Raw genomic sequence first — 19,943 nt, forward strand, 5'->3', positions numbered from 1 at the left:
TCAGCATAAATAAGTTTTATTGTATTATGATTTTTATTCATTTTTGTAATGTTTTCAAAATGCAAAAGTTTAGTGCATTGAAAAAATAATTCTAACAAAAAATTTCAGAATCAATTTACAATATTTTCATTGTGTTTCATTGTAGTTAATGCAGTTTTATGTAAATAAGCAAATTGCAGTTCTCTAATAAAGAACAAATAAGCACTAAATATTTTTATCAGAAATTTCAGGACAACTACTGACTTTGATATTATTAAACTCAGGGATGAGATTTTTCTGTTTTTTAGCGGATTTCCACTTTTTTTGCTTTTGTTTCTCTAATTTCAGCCTTTTTATTGAAAACTCCGAATTTTCTCTGAAATTTTGATCTTTTTTTTTTATAAATATTCCGCTTTTTCTGAAAATTCAACCATTGAAATAAAATAATCATATTTATTTCCGTTTTTCCAAGATAAATAAAAAAATCAAATTATTTTAACACTCATAATATGCTCCAATTTATTGCTGAAACACGTGCAATAACGGGACCAACGCGAAGTACTTCAAAACAGTATAGGAGAGCGGGACAAAAAAGATTCCATCTGTTTTCTCGAGTTTCACGTTGAAAATCTCAGGTGGTAATTTATTTTTCTCCTGTTTGAGCTTGTGCATATTTTCATTCCAATACTACTTTTAGTTTTAGCTAGCTTTTAGAAAGGAATTAAGATATTTATAAGCCATATTTATTATTTACTTTTTAAAGAATTATTAATATATTAAAATTAGTCACAATGACGACTCATAGAACGGACATAATTTCTCATTCTGATAAAATAAATAGGCACAAAATTGATCAAAATATAAAAATTCCGTGGAGATGGGATTGGTTAGAAAAGAAAGTGGATAGTGTTTTTGTCCAAGAAGTTATCAGAAAATTGATCAAAAGTGGTAAAACTTATTACGTCGTCTGCGGTAATGATATAAAACATGACTCTAGAGAATTTGTGGCACTTTCCTCCCACATGTGCCATTAATTTTGGTATGTTATCAAATTCGATTAGGATTTAAATGCAAGATAGATAGATTTAATAATAAAATAAAACTGTTATGTTGAAAACAAGGTTTAGAGTTAAACATAGACTTTTATTTTAATTCGCAATTCCTGGTCCAATTTTTTCAACACTTAATATTCAAAGTTTATTTTATCATTTTATTTCTCTTTAATGAAATACTTGATTGTATGGTAATCAGTTTCAATCTTTAAACAAAGTTAAGTAGAATAATATTTATAAAGTGCATTTTTAGTAGATTTTGTTTGTCTTCTTCTTTTGAATTGAAATAAAAGAACATAATTTTATAAATCATCATCTACTCATATTTATGCTGCTTTTTTTTGCTTTTCCTATTTTTTTCCCCTTTTCTTTTCACCCTATTTTATTGTTTATCTTAAGATTATATCTATTTGGAATAACATAAATTTTTAAGAAGACCAAAGGACTGCAGAACATGATAAGCAAATCATTAAATCTGAAAAGAAAGCAGAAAGAAGTGATCACTAATGCAGGCGTTCAAACAAGCAAATTAAAACGATGTGAACTTTGGAGTTTTCCCATTAATTTTTATCTCTCCTAATAACAGTGATAAGGACGGGAAAGGAAATAAATATGTATTTTTTAAATTTTGTTTGCAAAATCTCGTAATTTTTCCCAATGAGCTCAATATTTATTTGTTTTTTATACTTTTACCAAATATTAATTTGATTTAATCAATTATTTAATGATCAAATATTAATTTTATTACCTACTTAGATTTTTCACTAGTTACTAAGTCTAATTTATCGACGAGTTTTCACGGTATGTAAAAAGACTTCAAAATTTTCGTGCCCCTCATATTTATTTGATTTAATATTGATTTAACAATTTAAAAAAATCTTGAAAGTTCTGTGTCGAATTCAGGGACCGTCCACTAATTCTTCAAAACTGTTTGATCAAACTTATGGATTTTGTTTGTTTCAGAATTTTTGTGGCTTATGAGCCGTTTTTTTTTTTTTTTTTTTTTTTTTTTTTTTTTTTTTTTAATGTAGACAACTCATCAATTTCTTAATTTAAATTGGTAAAATTTAAGCATAAAAATTAAGGGGTCATTTACTTAACTATTTTAAAGAAATATTTATTGTGTACAAAAAAATTTGTGAAAGTTCCATGTTGAATTGATGGACCGTCAATTAATTCCTCAAAACTGTTTGGTCTTGACAATTTTTGTTTGTTAAGGAGATACTAAATGTTTCTACTTCACAATTATTGATGTGTTTCACAGGGCCTTAGCTAGATTAAGTTTTAATATAAACATAGTGATTCCAATTGTAAAAGTTTCTTTTTTCTAAATAATTTAAAAAAAATTATGTTACTTATATTTTTGCTATAAATCACATAATAGTATTTATTAAAAGAAATTGAATGTTTATGTATGTTTTCAGTAATTTTATGTGCTGAACTAGGCAAGATTTTCAACTAGTAATTGTCTCCTTTGTGTGAGCTGCAGAAAAATATAAGTTCTAGTGCAATTTTTTCAATGGGTTATTTTACTTTTTACTAAATCTTAAGAGTCAATGTAATTATTCAAATAATAATAAATTAGTATGCAATTAATTTTGTATCAACGCATAATTATTTACTATCTTAATTTGCCTGGAATGTATTACTAAATGATTAAATGTGCATATGATTTACATGATGGAAATTCAGCTTTTTTGCCTTTCGGCCAATCTCACCCCTATAAACTTAAAGTTCTATTATATTAAAATGAAAGAAAAAACTGGCAGTTTACACTTTAATTTTAATTAAACTGTTTGTCCTAAAACTTACTTTTACTATTTTCTATGCAACCCATGTCATTTTTGAACCTTTCGTTCCAGGGGCGCTGCAACCTTATATTTTTGGGAGAGTGGGAGAATTCCCATTTTGCTGAATGTTATTCCTAATTTGATAAAATCATATCTAAGCAACTGCAATTATTCTTAGATATAATGACAAAGCATCAAGAGCGACTCTAAATAAACATAAGTTGTAAATGACATAGCTGACAAATTTTTTTTTATTTCACCAAGAGAATTTAACTTTTATATTTAAAGTAGTAGCTAAGTTAATACTTTGATATTATTATTTTTATTTAGTAAATTTGATTTTAAATGTTATTTATTATCAGAATACCTAATTAATTTAAACATTTATAAACTATCAAATAATTATTTATGCAGTTTTAAGACATTAATAAAATTGAAGAAATTTCTGCTTAAAGTTATTGTTGGAATTTTATTTCTCAAAAAAAAAGAAACTTCTGAAAAAAGTGCAATTGTTGGCAGCTAAGAAATTATCTGTCTAATATAATATCAACAAACAAGCATATTTTTAGAATCCTAATCTATAATAAAATCAAATTTTCTAACAGCTCTTAAAAGACTAGTAGATCTCAAACATCTCCAAAACTGCTTTCAATGTTAGTCTATAGGAAGAAAAATAAAATTATTAATTTTTTTTTTAATAGACCCTAGTATATTTTCGAGTCAGTCTTTTTAAACTGAATCAGGGCTTGTAATTATTTTTTTTTTTTTTAGTTTAACGGATAACTTTTAAAAGTGTACATTTTTACCCTTCTTTATCAATGAACTTATATTATTTAACTTATTGTAATGTTATATCTTTAAATGAATAATGTCTTGTTTACTTAAATAAATATAAATATTACATGTAGATGAATTATATGTACTTACTAATTTTTGTTTAGATAATAATTACACACTCCCAAATCAAGTTATCTGTGTTTATTTGTTTAATTCTGATAACTATTACAGATATTTACTTTGTTAGGAACATTCACAACTGTTGAAATTTTTATTCGTTTCTTTTTTTTTTGGGAGTGGGGGAGGATATAAATGACTTTTTAGTGAATTTAAAGTTTACAATTATTTTCTTAAATAAATAACTTTTATTTAAAATGCACCTTTAAAGGTTCATTTTCTCATAGTTTTCAATTTAAAATGTAAAAAACAAGCATTTAAGTTAATCAATTAATCAATTTTTTAGTTAACTTTTTTTTGAAGAAAATTTATGCACAGAAATTGTCATTTATCATTGCCTTTAATTAATATATTTTTTAATTAAAAGGTTCCAATTTTTCTGTTATTTTGAAAATGAGTGAGAATTACTTTTTGAAATATATATATAAAATAGTATGAGAGGTTAATTGGAAAATTGTTTTGAATCAAATTCAGTTTTTACATAATATTACACATTTTGATACATTTTAATGGTAGCAAGGGAGTGCCTTTCAAAACTCAAGGTGCCTTTTTCTGTAAGGAAGAATGTCCTTTTTTAGTCCTAGGGAGAACGCTGGTAAAATAGAATTGTTGAATACTATGAAATAATTTGGAATGTGCTTTAGTTAATTTCAATTAAAGGCCTAAAATATTATTCAACAGATTTTTTTTTTTTAAAAAGAGAGAAAACCTGAATTTAACCAAAAAAAAAAAAAAAAAGACATGCTCTATTAGTTTTAAAAAGTATCAAACTTAAAAAGTCAATTTTTGAGTGTTATCAATATTATTCTTATTAAAAATCTTTTTGCTAATATAAACAATATCCCGTTCCAATCATACATAGCTGTATATTTCAAATTTACACAAAACCCTGAATCTAAGGACAAAGGAAATGCATTATAAGGTAAAAAAGAAACAATATTTTATTTTACATTCCTTTTTCCAAGGAAATTTTATTTCCATTGTCTTTATTTCCCTTTTTTTTTACCAAGATCTTACTTATTTTCTAATGTCTTTGATTTTTCAGGTTTTATATTTGTGCGTAGTTTAGTTTTTGATTTTTGCTTTTACAACAAACTTTTTTTTTCTATTTGGAAAACACTGATTTATATTTAAGTTTTATTTTACCTAATTAAATGCAATAAAATAAGTTTATAGGTTCCAAAAGTATAAAAAATTTTTTATAAATAAACTCCTGTTATATACTTTATTACTATACTTAATAAGCTCAAGTATTTATTATTTTTTCATTTATTTATTAATATTATTTTATACTTTAGGAAAAATACTCTAAAGCTCTAAGTATGGGGAAAAAAGTAGTCACACCAGACTGGATAACAGATTCAATTAGAAATAGATGTCTATGTGATGAAGATTTATATCATCCAAAACTTTTAATCCTACCTGAACCAGAAGTTCCAGATATTCCTTCACCTGAATCGCCTGCTTTAAATTCTGCCTTGATATCCCTTGACAAAATTAATATTAGTTCCGAAATTTCAACTGAAAATCAGCATGGAATTTCTGAAGAAGCGCTTCAAAATTTTCCTCAGCAAATTAAAATGGCAAATATTGAACAAAAGTTGTCTCAAGATATTATAAGAAACATTGCTGTGTCTAGTAGCAGTCTTGATGCAAGTATGAAGTCATTGCAGCCTGATCAGCAAATATATATTACCAATAAAACTCTCAGTTTACCTCCAGGGTCACATCAAGTCAATATTTTGACAAAACAACAGACATCTGTGTCACAGAGTGCTTACCAACAAGTTTTGCAAAATCAACAACTTATTCAACAAGGTGAACAAAAACTAAACCAAGCACTTCAGCAATTGCAGGCTCAACAACAACAGCAACAACAACAGCAGCAGCAACAACAACAGCAGCAACAACAACTACAACAGCAGCAACAGCCCTTAATACAGCAAAGAGCTCTTCAGTCAACACCAACACAAATTCCCCAACAAAAAATTCAATTGACTCAACAACGTATTGCCCTTATGCAGCAACAACAGCTTGCGCAACAATCTATACAAATGCAAAGACTTCAACAAATTCAACAGCAACAATTACGAAACAGGCAAGCTCAAGGGCTTCCTGCTGCTCAGTTAGCTCAGCTACAACAACAACATGTTCAACAGCAACAATTATTGCGGCAGCAACATCAACAGCAGCAACAGCAATTGCAACAGCAGATACAGCAACAATTACAACAGTCTCATTTACAACCACAGCAGCAGCCTCTCTTACAGCAACAGAAGCAACTACAGCAACAACAGATACATCAATTACAGCAGCAACAAATTCAATTTCCACAACAAATATTGCAGCAACAAGCTTCAAATACAACTAATCAAATTCAGCAGCCACAAGTTCAAATGCAGAGACAGCAAGTTCCTCAAACTCTTTTGCAAAAGCCAGCCCAACTTAATATTTCCCAAATTTCTCATCAAACTAGTGGAACTCAGCAAAGTCAAATAAATGTAATGCAGTCACCCAAAACCAACCAAAATGTACACATTCAAATGTCACAAATTAGGCATCAACAGCAAACTATTCAACAACTTCAACAGCAGCAATCTTTAACACCTCTGCAGCAGCAAGCATTGCAAAAACATCAACTGCAACAACAACTGCTGAAACAACAACATATGCAGCATGTACATCAGCAACAGCAGCAAGCTCAACAAAGGGTTTTGACACAATCTCCAAACATGCCCCCTTCTCCTCTTCACTCTCAGCAACAAAATATTTTGCAGCCATCTCCTCGTCAGTCACCTTTACAGCAACAGTCTCCTATGCAACAATCTCCTTTACAACAGTCACCTTTGCAGCATTCTCCCTTGCAACATTCACCTCAACATCCTGCTGTTCAGTCCCAACAAACTAATATTCAAATTCAGCATCAGCAATCGCCACTACCAACTCAACGACCTCAAACTCCTCTTCAACAACCTTCTCCACAACATTCACAATTGCCAGTGCCACTTTCTCCCCTTCAACAAGCTCAGCAATTAGCTCTTGAAAAAGCTCAAGCTGTTGAAAAGCAACAAACAGAGTTAATTAAAGTTCAGTTGAAGCAGGCATCTATAGAACAAGCTCGACTTCAAGCTCTTGAAAAAGCTAGATTGCAACAATCTTTAGAGAAAGTACAACAGCAACAAATTGCTTTAGATAAAGCACAATTACATCAAGTTGCTTTAGAAAAAGCTCAATTACAAGCAGGTATAGAAAACTCACAACTATCGCAAAACATTTTGCAGCATCAACAATTGCAAAGAACTCTTGGTCAACAGCAAGTACCTTTGACCCAACAGCAAATCAATCAACTACAGTTGCAAAAAAGAAATATTCAACAAATACCTCAGTCTTTACAATCTTTACAATTATTACAACCTACTCAAAAAGTTGATCTATCAACAAACATTCAGTCCTCCCAAATGCTTAACTCTGGAACTCAGTTTGTTACTCAACAAAGTCAGCTTCAAACTGTTGTTAAGACAGCAAGCTTGCAAAACTCCCAACAGGGCTTACTACAAAGGCTACAAATACCACAGATATCAGTGCAACAACTGCAGAGATTGCAAATGCAGCAAAATGCATCTGTGCAACGCTTACATGTTCAAAATTCTCAATCACAGCAATTACAGTTGCAACAAGGGGCTCTCCACAGTCCATCACATCAGCAGTTACAACAGGGAAAATCAATGTCTCAAATTTCATCTGGGCAGCACATGCAAATACAGCATGGAAGCTCTCAACAGTTGCAAGGAACTCAAGCTCAGCAAATACAACAGATAGCTCAGCAGCTTAGGATGCAGCAGACATCACCAGCACAGCAATTACAGCAAGGATCACCTGCTCAACTTTCTCAAGGATCACCTGCTCAGATGCCTCAAGGATCGCCAGCTCATCCCTCTAATCAAGTGCAAGGCTCTCCAAGCCAACAGATGCAGTTGTCACTAGGCTCTCCAGTGCAGAATGCAATGATGTCCCAAGATTCTCCTCAGCAAGGATCCCATACTCCAACACAACAACTGCAACAGATACAATTGCAACATGTCTCATCTCAACAGAGTTCAGTTCAAGCGCCCTCTCGATCAATGTCTCAACCTTCACAACTTTCTCAATTGCAGTTGCAAACTCAGTTACAACAAGTCTCTTCTCACCAAAGTTCAATGAGTCAGACATCTTTGCAAACTCAACAAACAGATAATCAAAAAACTATGCAAGAATCATCACAGTCTCCTTCTGTGCCCTCTTCATCTGTGTCTCAAGATATCACAATCCCTTCTTCTTTGCAATCTGTTTCTTTGCAGCAAGTACCTTCAAAGTTAATGCATGCCTCTCAAACACCTGATCAGTTACAGTCATCTCCTCAGCAACCACCTGTTCAGCAAGGAAATCACCAGACGGAGCTCCAACCAAACCTTTCTCAGTTGCAAATATCTCAAGCTCAAATTCAACAAATTAATTCTACTCATGATTTAAATCCACCTTCAACCCCTAGTCCTCTTCGTCAAACTTCTCCAATACATGCTGCATTGCAAAAAGTTTCACAAATACCTCGAGTGCAATCGGGTCAAATGGCACAGCCATCTGCTCAACAAATACTTTTGAAACAGGTTTCGAATCAGTCTCAACTCCAGAATGCTACTTCTTTACCTCAGGGAACTTCCCAAAATGTAAACCAACAAATTCATTTATCGCAAGCTTCAGTTCAACAAGTGCAATTACAGCAAGTTCTGCAACAGGCTCGAATCCAGCAACTTCGCCAACAGCAAGCCCAATTGCAGCAGTCTATGACTCAAGCTCAGAATCCACCCCAACATGTGCAGACTAGTAACATATCTTCCAATTCTCTACAACAAACTCACATTCTACAGTCTCCCCAAGATCCACAAAGTTCTGGCCAGTTATTGAGACAGTCATTACCGTCACCTCAGAGTGGTATTCAGGCTCAACAACCTAGAATGTCTTCCCCTTTGCAACAAGCTCAGTTGCAGCAACTGGCATTACAGCAAGCTCAATTGCAAAAATCTTCTCTCTCACAGACAATATTACAGCAAAATCAGTTGCAATCTACCGTACGACACACTGCCATTCAACAAACTCGATTACAACAACCTATTACTTCTCCTACCCAGCATGTTATTTCGCAAAGCAACTTACCACGACCATCTCAACAAATTCAAGTTCAAACACAGGTTGTTACTAAGCAAATTCATTTGCAACAACAGTCCCCTCAAATATTGCAACAACAATCTCCACAAACTCCTTCATCTCCTCAACTTCAAACTCAGCCTCGATTTACCCATCAAATGTCACCAGTTCTACGACAAGTCCAGAAACAATTTCAAGCTACTTTACCTGCCGCTCAACAGCCTATGCATGGGCAGCCTCCTGTTCAAGGTTTACATCAGCAACAAATTTTGCAACAGAGGCAGCAGATTCAACAGCAGTTGGCATTACAGCAACTTCGCCAGAGACAACTACAGCAGCAACAGTTACAAAGTAATTCTCAACAACCCCAACAAACTATGCAACATATTATCACGAATCAACCATCCGTTATGATGAAACCTCCTCCACAATATCCTTATGATCGTCAACAACTTCAAGGTCAACCTAGGTTGCAGTTTCCACCCCAACCAAGGCAGCTGACGTCTCCACAGCAACCTCAGAGTCCTTGGCCTCAAGCAGTTGCAGGCCAGCAAACGCAATTTTTAAGTCGCTCTCCTGGTGTTAATCCTCCACCCTCCCCTCAGTGGCAACATGTGCAGCAGCAATCTCCGAAAGAGGAGTTGACTCTTAGTCCTAAGCCAGCTCAATTACAACAGCAAGCTGTGTGGCAACAACCCAGACCACAAACTTCTGAAAACAGAGATGTGCCAGTAACAGCACCTCAGGTTGTGTCACAGCAGCAAACTTTATGGAAGCAAACTCAACCACTTCAGCAGCGAGATTCAACTCAACTATCACCTCAGCAAGTACAAATCCAATCTTACCAATTAAAGCAACTTGAAATGCGTAGGCAACAGTTATTGCAACAACAACAACAGCAGCAGCAGCAAGTGTCAGGCATACGTCCAGCACAGTTTTCCCCTCAAGGGGATCAGTTGGCCTCTCCTAGATTGTCAACTCCTTCCCCTCAACATCAATCCTTGGCTGTTCCTGCTCAGTATCAACCACAAAATGCTCCGGGAATTCTTTCACAGACATCTCCAGGTTCTTCTCAAGCTGCAACTCAAGTTACTCCTAAAACGAAGACAGCACTGGCTAATTTACTTAACACTCGATTGCAAATCACAAGTCGTTCAGTAGATGGAGAGACACTTATAAGAACTACTCAAGGAATATCGGTGAGTTTTCAATATTTTATCGAAAAATTTCTCAAAGAATTTCAATATTCTCAAATAATTTCAGTATTTTATTGAAATTCTTTGTTTGTGTAAGCTATTTTTTATGCTTTTAGTCTTAAAAACAATGTAAAGCCTAACACTTAGTTTTAAAAAAGGTTAATTTTTATCAGATTTGTTTAAAGTGCCTTCATTGTGATTATTAAAAGTAGGTTCTTCCTTGTTCTTCATCATTTGTGTAATATTAGAAATAATTACAGGTATCTGCTCAGTCTTTACCTCGTAGAGCAAGTTCAGAAGGAATTACTGTATTACATCATCAAACTCAGTTGGCTGAGCGTTCACAAGTTCCTGCTGTTCCTCAAGCAGTTTTCTATGGACATGATCCTAAAGTGAATGGTAGTTACATTTCAAATTATTGTTTTAGTTGTTAATTATGTAAGTAGGATGAGATAAAAATGTAAATGAAACATACTTAAAAACATGACCATGAGGAGTCAATTGTATTAAGTTATAAGTTAATTTTTTTTAAGTAGCAGTGAAATAAAGATTTTTGCTTGTCATTATTTATTTTTGGTCAATTCTATGAAAAGCAGACACTAAGACCATTTTTAAAATTTAAGAAAAAGATTTTTTTTCTGGTCTTTTGTTGAAGAAAATAGTCAGAATTTCATGAAAATAAAACATAATACTGTGATTATATTTTTTTATGATTGATTCTGTTAATGTTTCTTTAAGTAGAATAATTTCTGGTCTTAAATACAAAATTTTGACTTCCCATGTTGCCTTAAAACATGAAATAAATCTTTCAATTCTTTTTCGTATGAATTAGAATTTATAAAAATACATTAAAGAGGTGAATAAAAATTATTCTATTTTTCAGCCAATCTTAATAATAGTATCCTGTCATATCTGTCACAAAGAATGAGGGTTCGCAGTTGTCCTGATAAAAAATATTCTGTCCTTTTTACTGTTTTGTCCTGATATTACTGATTTTTTTCTTTTTGTGTTCAGAACATAACATTCTTATATTAAAATATACCTTTGGATTTTTAAGAAATTTCTTTCACTAAAAAAGAAATAAGAAAACCTAAAATTGATAATTATGATTTTATTATATCATATCTTAAAAATTATTATTATTTTTTTTCTTTTGAGAAACTAACAATTCTGACATACACCAGAGTAATTAATTATATTTTCAGTCACTCTAAATTCCTGTCCATTTATTGTCATGTCTTTCACAACATATTTTTATTTTATGCATTAAAATGTGTTTCCCCTAAACAACCTAGTATTTTTCATTATTTTTAACTGGCTGGTAAGTTACTGCACAGCAAAATTTGTGAAGCTTTCTTATTTAGTATCTAAAATTTATCAAAAAATTTGTCTGGTGTTATGTCTGTCACAATTGACCTTTTGCTTTGACGTTTCTTAATTTATATAATCCATAACTAAGTTGTTGTTTTTTTTATAGACCAAAATAACTCCAAATTTGTATTAATAATTAATATTTGTATAAAAGTAGTTGCTTATAAAAAAAAAAGAGGCCCAATAAATTTTGTGCTATGTTTTTTTATATTTAAGAAAGAAATGTTTAAGATTAAATTCCTCTGGTTGTTAGATGTCAGTTCACCTTGTTTCTTGAAGAACTCCATTAGAACTTGAGAAATATATTTTATGTGCTCTGTGTTATTTTTATTATATTTTGCGTAATTATAAGTTTGGTCTTGTTATTTCAGTTATAAATTTATTATCTGAAAATTAATAAATGTATAACCATTATAGTGCCATCTGATCTGTGCCTGTTAGGATGTGTTTTTTGTATAGAAGATTATGAAAAATCCACAGATGTTTCAGTGTGGGCAAAGGTAAAGCTTTTCCTTGATAAAAATCTTTTAAGACTTCTTTTAGAGATCTTTTTTATTCATTATTTTTAATGATCTTGGATATTCTGTTGTCAGTTATATTAATTATTTGGTCAGGTGGGCTGATTGGCAATATTCAGCCAAACTCACTTTTTGGTGGAAAACTTAGTTAACTCTGATACACTACTTATTACTATCTCTTAAAACTGAGAAATTATATTGCCTGATATGTACAGTCAGCAAAAAAAAAAAGATATCACCCTGAATAACTTTCGTTCTAACGATCGGATTTTCACGAACTAAGTGTCAATCTTAATGGTTCCTGGGAGTGACTTCAAATATGCTAATTAATTAGTGCTAACTATTAATTAAGTTACGAAATCAGACACAAAAACGTACTTTCTCTGAATAAACATAAATTTTTTTTTTACATATTTGGATTCTTCATCTTCAAAATATAGGGGGTAGCCGCAATCTGGGAAATGTGATCCCCATAGTTTGGTCAGGAGAGAGATTCAAAGTTTGGACCCCTTAATGTTAATTTCGCTTTTTGCGTTTTCAGTCATATTTTAGAAACTAATGAAGCAATTCAAAAAAAAAATTGCACCCACTCATAAAACTCATTTACCCAAAGATAATTTTATGAAAAAAATAATTTTTAATAATTATTTATTATTTTTTATTATTTAATTAAAGTGAGGATGAAAAAAAGTTGAATTATAAGTTATGAATTTTTTTATACCATTTTAATCGACGTATTTTTCAATTGAAAAATTTAAAGTTTCAACTGTTTTTATTTATTAGAAGATGAGAAAAATTAAAATTAATTGTTTAAAAAATAATATTTTGGCGACAATGATTAAATGGGGCGATAAATATTAAAATGTGATAAACCTACGAGGAACTTAACTTAGCGCAGGTAGCGAAAATTTCATTCATATTTTTTTCGCTAATAATCGTTTGCAAATCTTTTTATTTTTTTAAAACTATAAAATACGGTGTTTCTTTTTTAATTGTCTAAAATTCTATTTGCAATTTAGTAAAGAAATTTGAATAAAACATCTTATTGAATAAAAAACATTTTATTCAACGAATGCCGAGTTTTATAAAAGCATTATACACCAGATTGTGCTTATTTAATGTGATTATTTTTTAGTTTTTAGTTTTTTCTTCTCAATAACTGATACAATTTCAATAATATACATATGTATGAATAGATTTGGAATAAAATATTTATCAATTTCTTGAATATATTTTTTATAAATATTAATAAAAATACGTAGTAAACATATTTAAGCATATCTCACATCATCGCAAATTTCTCAACATCTTATATATCGTCTTAATGTTAGTAATTTTTTAATCACCTGTCTGGAAGTGATTCGCAGAACTATTTTACCAACTATTTAATTAAATTTTAACATTTTTAAAAATCTTAATCTTTACCCTACTACGTCTATTATTTCTTCATTAACATACTAATAAATTTTTTAGTACTTTAATTCAGGTTTTCTTTAAAGTGAAGTTCCTTTTTAAATTATAGTCAAGTTTTTTTTAAAAGAATTATTGTCTGCTAGCTAAGAATAAAATCTTGTTAAGAAATTAAAAACATTCCGCTGTTTACAATTATTTAATACAAAACAGCTTGACTAAGCATACTATTTTTTTCGAAAAAAGAATATAAATCATTGATAGTCTTTTTTTTGTTTTGTTTCTTGTGACTTCATAGATTATCTAAAATAGTGTTGATGCTTTAGAAGTCACTACAAAGAGTATAAAGATACCGAACATAAAAAGCTGTCGAATACAGCCAAAATTTTTAAGCGTCATAAAATATCTCAGTATCTTAAATGTCGTCCTAACATCTTAGTTGTGAAATTAAATTTTTAATTATCTGACCGCGCGTGATTCACTAATTATTTCATTATATCTTTTACTCTTTCTTTATGATTACATGTAGATTTCTTTCCAGATAATATGCTAAACTATTTTGTTTAATTTTTTTCTTTTGCATGATTCCTTAAATATTATTGTAGTATAATTTACTATCAGGAGAAATGCCTTATTTTGTTCAGTAGGAAATACTAAAAATTGAAATTTGTCAGAAGATTCCGAAGCCGTGCCAATTTTAGAACCATCTGATTTTTAAAGAAACAATTCAATAAAAAATACGCAATTTCCGAGCTTATTTTGATATAAAAATAAAAAAAAATTTAAAAAAAAGCGTTGCAAGAAGGCTAACATACTTTTTACAGAAACTGTGAAAACCAATTTTTCCTATATTTCGTCAAAAGAGGATAAGAATGATATTGCTCCAAGGGACCTACTCAATAATTTCGCTATTTCCAGAATGAAATCTGTTTGATCGAAATATATTTCCTTGAAAATTAAAACGAGAAAACAATTAACTTTTATTATTTATCTAAGCTTATTCCATTTATTTAATGATAGTGGTATCAAGGTTAAGGATATGCGATGGAAGCCCCGTTTACTACTATACTATAAGTGCATTAAATCAGGTAGCTTGAATATTTTATTTTAAGCAAATTATTTAATAATTTTAAGCAAATAAGGGTGTAAAAATAAACTCGATCAAAATACTCCGAAAGTATACCCTAAAATATGTGTAGAGTAAACTTTGGAATCAATATATGAAAAATACCTTTTCAAACAACTTCGAGTAGGACGAAAACGCAAACTTTTTTGAAATAGTTGTCCTTGTAACTATTTAATTTCGATTCCTGGTTCTAGGGGACATTCCATTTTCACATTCGACTTTTGAAATTTAAAGCTTGCAGCAAAAAAAAAATTTACTGCATTGATTTTTTTACAAAGTAGTAAATTATTATTTTTTTCAATCTAAGAACCTGTGCCTATAACTTATGTAAAACTTATTCTAATATCGAGTGAAATAATTTAACATGTTGTGTAACTAAATAGATAATCCCAAGAAACTGAATTGAAAATATAAAAACTTCATTGATTTAAAAAATAGATGATAATAAAAATAGACATGTTTTCAGCGTCCAATAATAAAAGTCACAAGTTATTCAAGCTTGACAAGTATTGAGAATGGGCGATTATATTTGAACGCTCGAAACAAGTCGACTTTTACTTCCCTTTTCATATGTTTTGAGGCCAGGTGAGTTTTTATCATCAATTATACTATTTTATATTTTGGTCCTGATCATTATTTTGATAATGATTTTACACTCATTAAAGTAAACATAAGCATTTCTATATTTTAGCAGGATCATGTGGTCTTTAAAAACATAATAGCGTCAATATTGTAAAAGTTATATTTAACTTAAAAATTAAAATTTTGAGACCAGATATTTTGAGTTAATGAAATTAAATATTTAAGTTTTTGTGCCCCCATTTCAGTATCTTAAGGATCTTACGAGCTCTGTTTAAAAAGAGAGTATCAGATATACGTAAGAAAACAAAAATAATTGTAGTAGCAGTATTTGGTGGTAAATGTAGCTTATCATAATTGAAAAATATGCTGTGCGACATTTTATGATGAATTTGCAAACGTAAGTTTCAGAATGTATCGAAACATGAGGATGCTATTTGCTAATCATCTTTATCCAAAGAAAACCATGTAACCTAAATATCTAGCAGAATGAAGCGATTTTTTAAGCAATGAATCATACAATATGCAACATATTATTTCGATATCTTATCCTTAAACATAACGTGTTTCAATGTTTTTAAAATGCCACTAAACATTCAGCAATTCCTTGAGTTATAGAAAAAAGAAATATCGCAAATTATAGAAAACCTTGTGAATGTGTATTAGAATTACTATACAATCTACATTTTATTTTTCAAGCACTTTTTGTTTCTTCAAACTTTCTTGTCTAGAAGACTCGATTAAATCTGTAAAAATGATTATCCCGAAAATTTTGTATATAGCTATAATAAGTTATGTCAATTTGATTTTAGTATGAAATCCTCGAATAAATATAGCAAAAACAACATATCAAAATAATATCAGATAAAAAGTTCATGTATTTAAATTCTAAAAACTTAATAATTTATAATCAATTCAAATTTTCTTTTCAAAGGAGATTAAAATAAAAAAAATTTTGCTTTTTGGACAGAAATCAGCTTAAAAATTGTCTACTGCCTAGAAACTTCGATATATTTTCTACTAACAATGAATTAAACCTCTCCTAGCAATCACAGAACATTATTTCATTTTTTTTACATTCAGAGTTCTTTTACTAGGTTGCCTAGCAACCTAGTAAAATTAAGCATTATGCTTTTGAATTAGTCAATGGGTTATCTTAAAATATTAATTTGCGCAGGCGACTTTTTTTGGCGTTTTTCTGGACTATCGCCAAATATATAAACATTTATTGCTACCCAATTTTTTTAAAATTTTGTCTGCGCCCCCAGGAACCATTAAGATTGACTTTTAGTTCGTGAAAATCCGATCATTAGAACAAAAGTTATTCAGGGTGATATCCTTTTTTTTTGCGGACTGCACAAGGCATATCAAAATTTTGATCAGGCACGCATTCTTTATCCTTACACATGTCAGGTTGGGCATATAAATACTTTATCAGTAATACCGTAAAACACTATTTACTCCCTGATATTTTGATGGACATTAGACAATAACACTTTAATATTTATTTGTACCACCATTGCTTATTTGTGCAAACTAGCCAAAAAAATATGCAAAATAACTCTGTCAGTTCTTAATTATTTTGAATGCTTCCTTTACTACGTCTAATTTATACTTAAAAATAAAAGTGTTTACGTAGGTATTGTTTTTTAGGGAATAATGACTGGTACATTAATCTGATTCAAAAAATATTTCATTCCATCATGTATTTTGTAGGAAGTTGTTTGATTATGTCTTGTGTATTTACTTTAAATTTCGTCAGGTGATCGAAGAGAATGGTGGAGAAATAGAGTCTTCTTACAGTAGCAAATGCACCCATGTTATATGCGAAAGTCAACGAAACTCTGTTGTCCAACAAGTTAGTATTTGTTTTGACAATTTATACTAATTCAGTTGATTTTTTTAATTACTATTTTTTCTACAGCTATTCTCCACTATCTATGATTTAACCATACTGTGGCACAGTTAAAATTTTTCCAGAAACATCCATGTCTGAAAATTCAAATATGCTAGAATTGATGTATGAATCATAGATTTAAATTTTTTATAAGTTTTGAAAAATTGATTGTTTTGTCTTATATATAAATTTAAGACATAGATTCTGCTTTGAGTTAAACCTATTTCCTTTTAAATTTGATTTAATTTGAAATAAATAAATGTGTGTTTTCTAAGTGGCACTCTTATTATTTTTGAGATTTCAGTACTTAGATGAATTAAGGAAGGTTTTAAGTGACATTCTTGTGAATCTGAGTAAATTATTATGAAGTTTAAACATTTACGAGGAAATAATGTTAACACTTTTCCTTTATTTTTGCCAATTGGCAAAATCTCTTCTTATGTTCCTTTCTCAAGATTTTAAGTAATTACCAAAGAGAGGTTTTTTAACGTTTGCTGCACCACTTCTTCCTTTTGAAAATCATTCATTCTCAAAGATCTTAAAAGTTTAAAGGCTTGGCTAAATAAATGAATGTTGCATAGTTAAATAAAAAGGTGCATAAAAAAGTGCTTTTTTTTAATTTTCTTTTTTTAAAAGTCTTCAAAAGGTGATTTTTTAATAGGTATTTGTAAAAGGCGCTTAATTTTATCTTAAAGATTTTTTCTTAGTCGTGTCGATTGCTGTTATGAATTATGCAAGAAGCGTGTTTCTTTCGTCATTTTCACTATTCATTCAACCACAATCCATTTCGGCTCACCGTCGTCTGTATAGTACTAAAGCACCGATAATTTTTTATGTTGGATGAATTTATTGCAGATTCACATACATGTTAACTGAGCTGGATTCAGTCTGACGAACTCTTGTAATCACATGTGCAACGCTCTGTGTATTGCGAGAGAATTTTGATTTCATGCTTCTTTTCAAACCCTCTAAAATTTGTGCTGATCATGGGGACCAACTAAACATTGCCATTTTTTTCCCCTATAGCATATGAAAATGTTATATTTCTTGTTAATTCCTTCCCTGGTAAAACACCATTGTCACAGGCAAGCCTATGACATTCACACACTCTTTCATTTTTAGATTAATTTCCCATTCTTTGAATATGTCTTCGGGATCATTTACTAATTTCATGATCATGACTTGGGAATCATTAATAAGTATTTTCATGTAGGTCTAGAGCAGTGAAAAATCACATAGCTTCAGCACTTTGAAAATTTTGTCCCCTGTTTATTCATTATTTGATTTAATAAAGCTATGAATTGAAAATTTTTAATCATGGCCGTTCAATGCCGGAGGGACCGTTCATTAATTATATAAAATATTTTTGAATTCTTATGGAAGTCTTATTTTACTGGATTTTTTATTAAAATTTTTCAGTACTCTTGGTTTATTTAAAAAGAAATTTAATGTGTTGGAAGCATGATTTAAAAAAAAGAAATTATAATTTGTGGGACTATGATTTGTGGACAAAACCTTCTTCCACTAACTTTTTTTTTTTAGAGAAATGTTCATCTTAAAGAAAATAATTTTTCTTTTTTTGTTGAGAAAAATCACTGAATGATTGTTTTTTCTAATTAGTTGGATGCATTTATTTCAGGCTATGAGGGAAGGCAAACGCTGTGTTACAGCATATTGGTTGAATGATGTACTTTCAAAAAAGAAAATGAAGTATCCCTGGCTTGCTTATCATTTACCTACTCCACTTTCAGATGATAAACCCTGTAAAAATCAGGTGATTATGTTACTATATCCTTGTCAATGTCTCCAAACTACGTCATTCACTATATAAAAATATTTTTGCTATATTTTTTAAATATTTTGATTAACTTATTAAATGTACTTTTTCAAAGTGGCACTTATTTAGGTTTGTAAATAAACCTTCACAAGTGTTTAGTCAGTGAACAGATTCAGTTAAAACATTGTGATTAAATGCAAAACATGTTGGGATCGTGCACACTCTTGTTGTTTGATGACAGCTCAAAGGAAACTTGTTATCAAGTATAAACTGAAGACAAGTGTTTGAGCAATAAAAAAATTGTTTTAAAAGCTCGAGAGGTAGCGTTTGTGATCCCAGTAACAGAAACGTCTGTATTGATCTGTTGAAAAGATTTATCTACAGAGCTACCAAAGAGTGGGAGTCATCCCCTCTGCAGAGAATCAAAATTGTGATCTTTAGATTATCGTCCAGAATGTTTCCCTGAACATCACATTAGTGGAGTCAAAATAAACTATAATCCGTAGAGTCCTGAATTCAATATTTATATTTACTATTTTTTGTCCATTATGCAAAAATAAATCTCAGGCGCCCGCTGCTGTGCCACATAATTCTGCTACCAAGTTCATAATTAGAATGTTCTCGAATTTTGCCATTTGTCTGGGCACATAGCCATTAATGGCAAGCATCTCATAAAATAAATTTTAGTATCTATAGTTAATTTTAAAATCTGTATAAAAAATTTTATCTCACTAGTCACCTTAATTCTCCATAAATTTCATTATTTCTAAAAGTGAACCAAGATTGATAAAATCTTACTTAAGTGCATATATTTCTGCTTTAAAGTATTTTTAATGTAAAAACTTTGTTAAGCATTGATATTGAACTGTACCAGGTATAAAAATTTTTTTAAGAAAAAGGTAATCTAAAGTGGCTAAGCTTGGTGACATTTGAAGTTATCTGTATGACCTTACATTCTATGTAACACGAAGCTTCACATTTCAAGGCTATGAAAATATTTTACCGTTATTTTAAGCTATACATATTCCATTGAGCTATGCTATAAGAAGTATTCTAAATTTAAAAGCTATTTTTATGAATGTTAAACTTCAGTTCAATGGTTGTGAAAAAAAG

General features: G+C 30.4%; 1 protein-coding gene across 4 annotated transcripts in view; it reads left to right on the forward strand.

Moving 5' to 3' along the window:
- Positions 1 to 19,943, forward strand: part of LOC107439064 (uncharacterized) — a 70,373-nt gene that overhangs the window by 19,015 nt on the left and 31,415 nt on the right. For all 4 annotated transcript variants that reach the window (XM_087152548.1, XM_016051535.4, XM_016051538.4 and 1 more), the window contains exons 7-11: positions 5,074 to 10,155; positions 10,413 to 10,551; positions 11,941 to 12,023; positions 16,919 to 17,014; positions 18,693 to 18,827. In XM_087152548.1, the coding sequence (XP_087008674.1) occupies positions 5,074 to 10,155; positions 10,413 to 10,551; positions 11,941 to 12,023; positions 16,919 to 17,014; positions 18,693 to 18,827 (5,535 nt within the window). The remainder of the gene's footprint in view (positions 1 to 5,073; positions 10,156 to 10,412; positions 10,552 to 11,940; positions 12,024 to 16,918; positions 17,015 to 18,692; positions 18,828 to 19,943) is intronic.

This window comes from Parasteatoda tepidariorum, chromosome 9, assembly GCF_982258835.1.
Source record: "Parasteatoda tepidariorum strain Cologne lab strain chromosome 9, Ptep-v5.0, whole genome shotgun sequence".
In the NCBI taxonomy this organism is placed as follows: domain Eukaryota; kingdom Metazoa; phylum Arthropoda; class Arachnida; order Araneae; family Theridiidae; genus Parasteatoda; species Parasteatoda tepidariorum.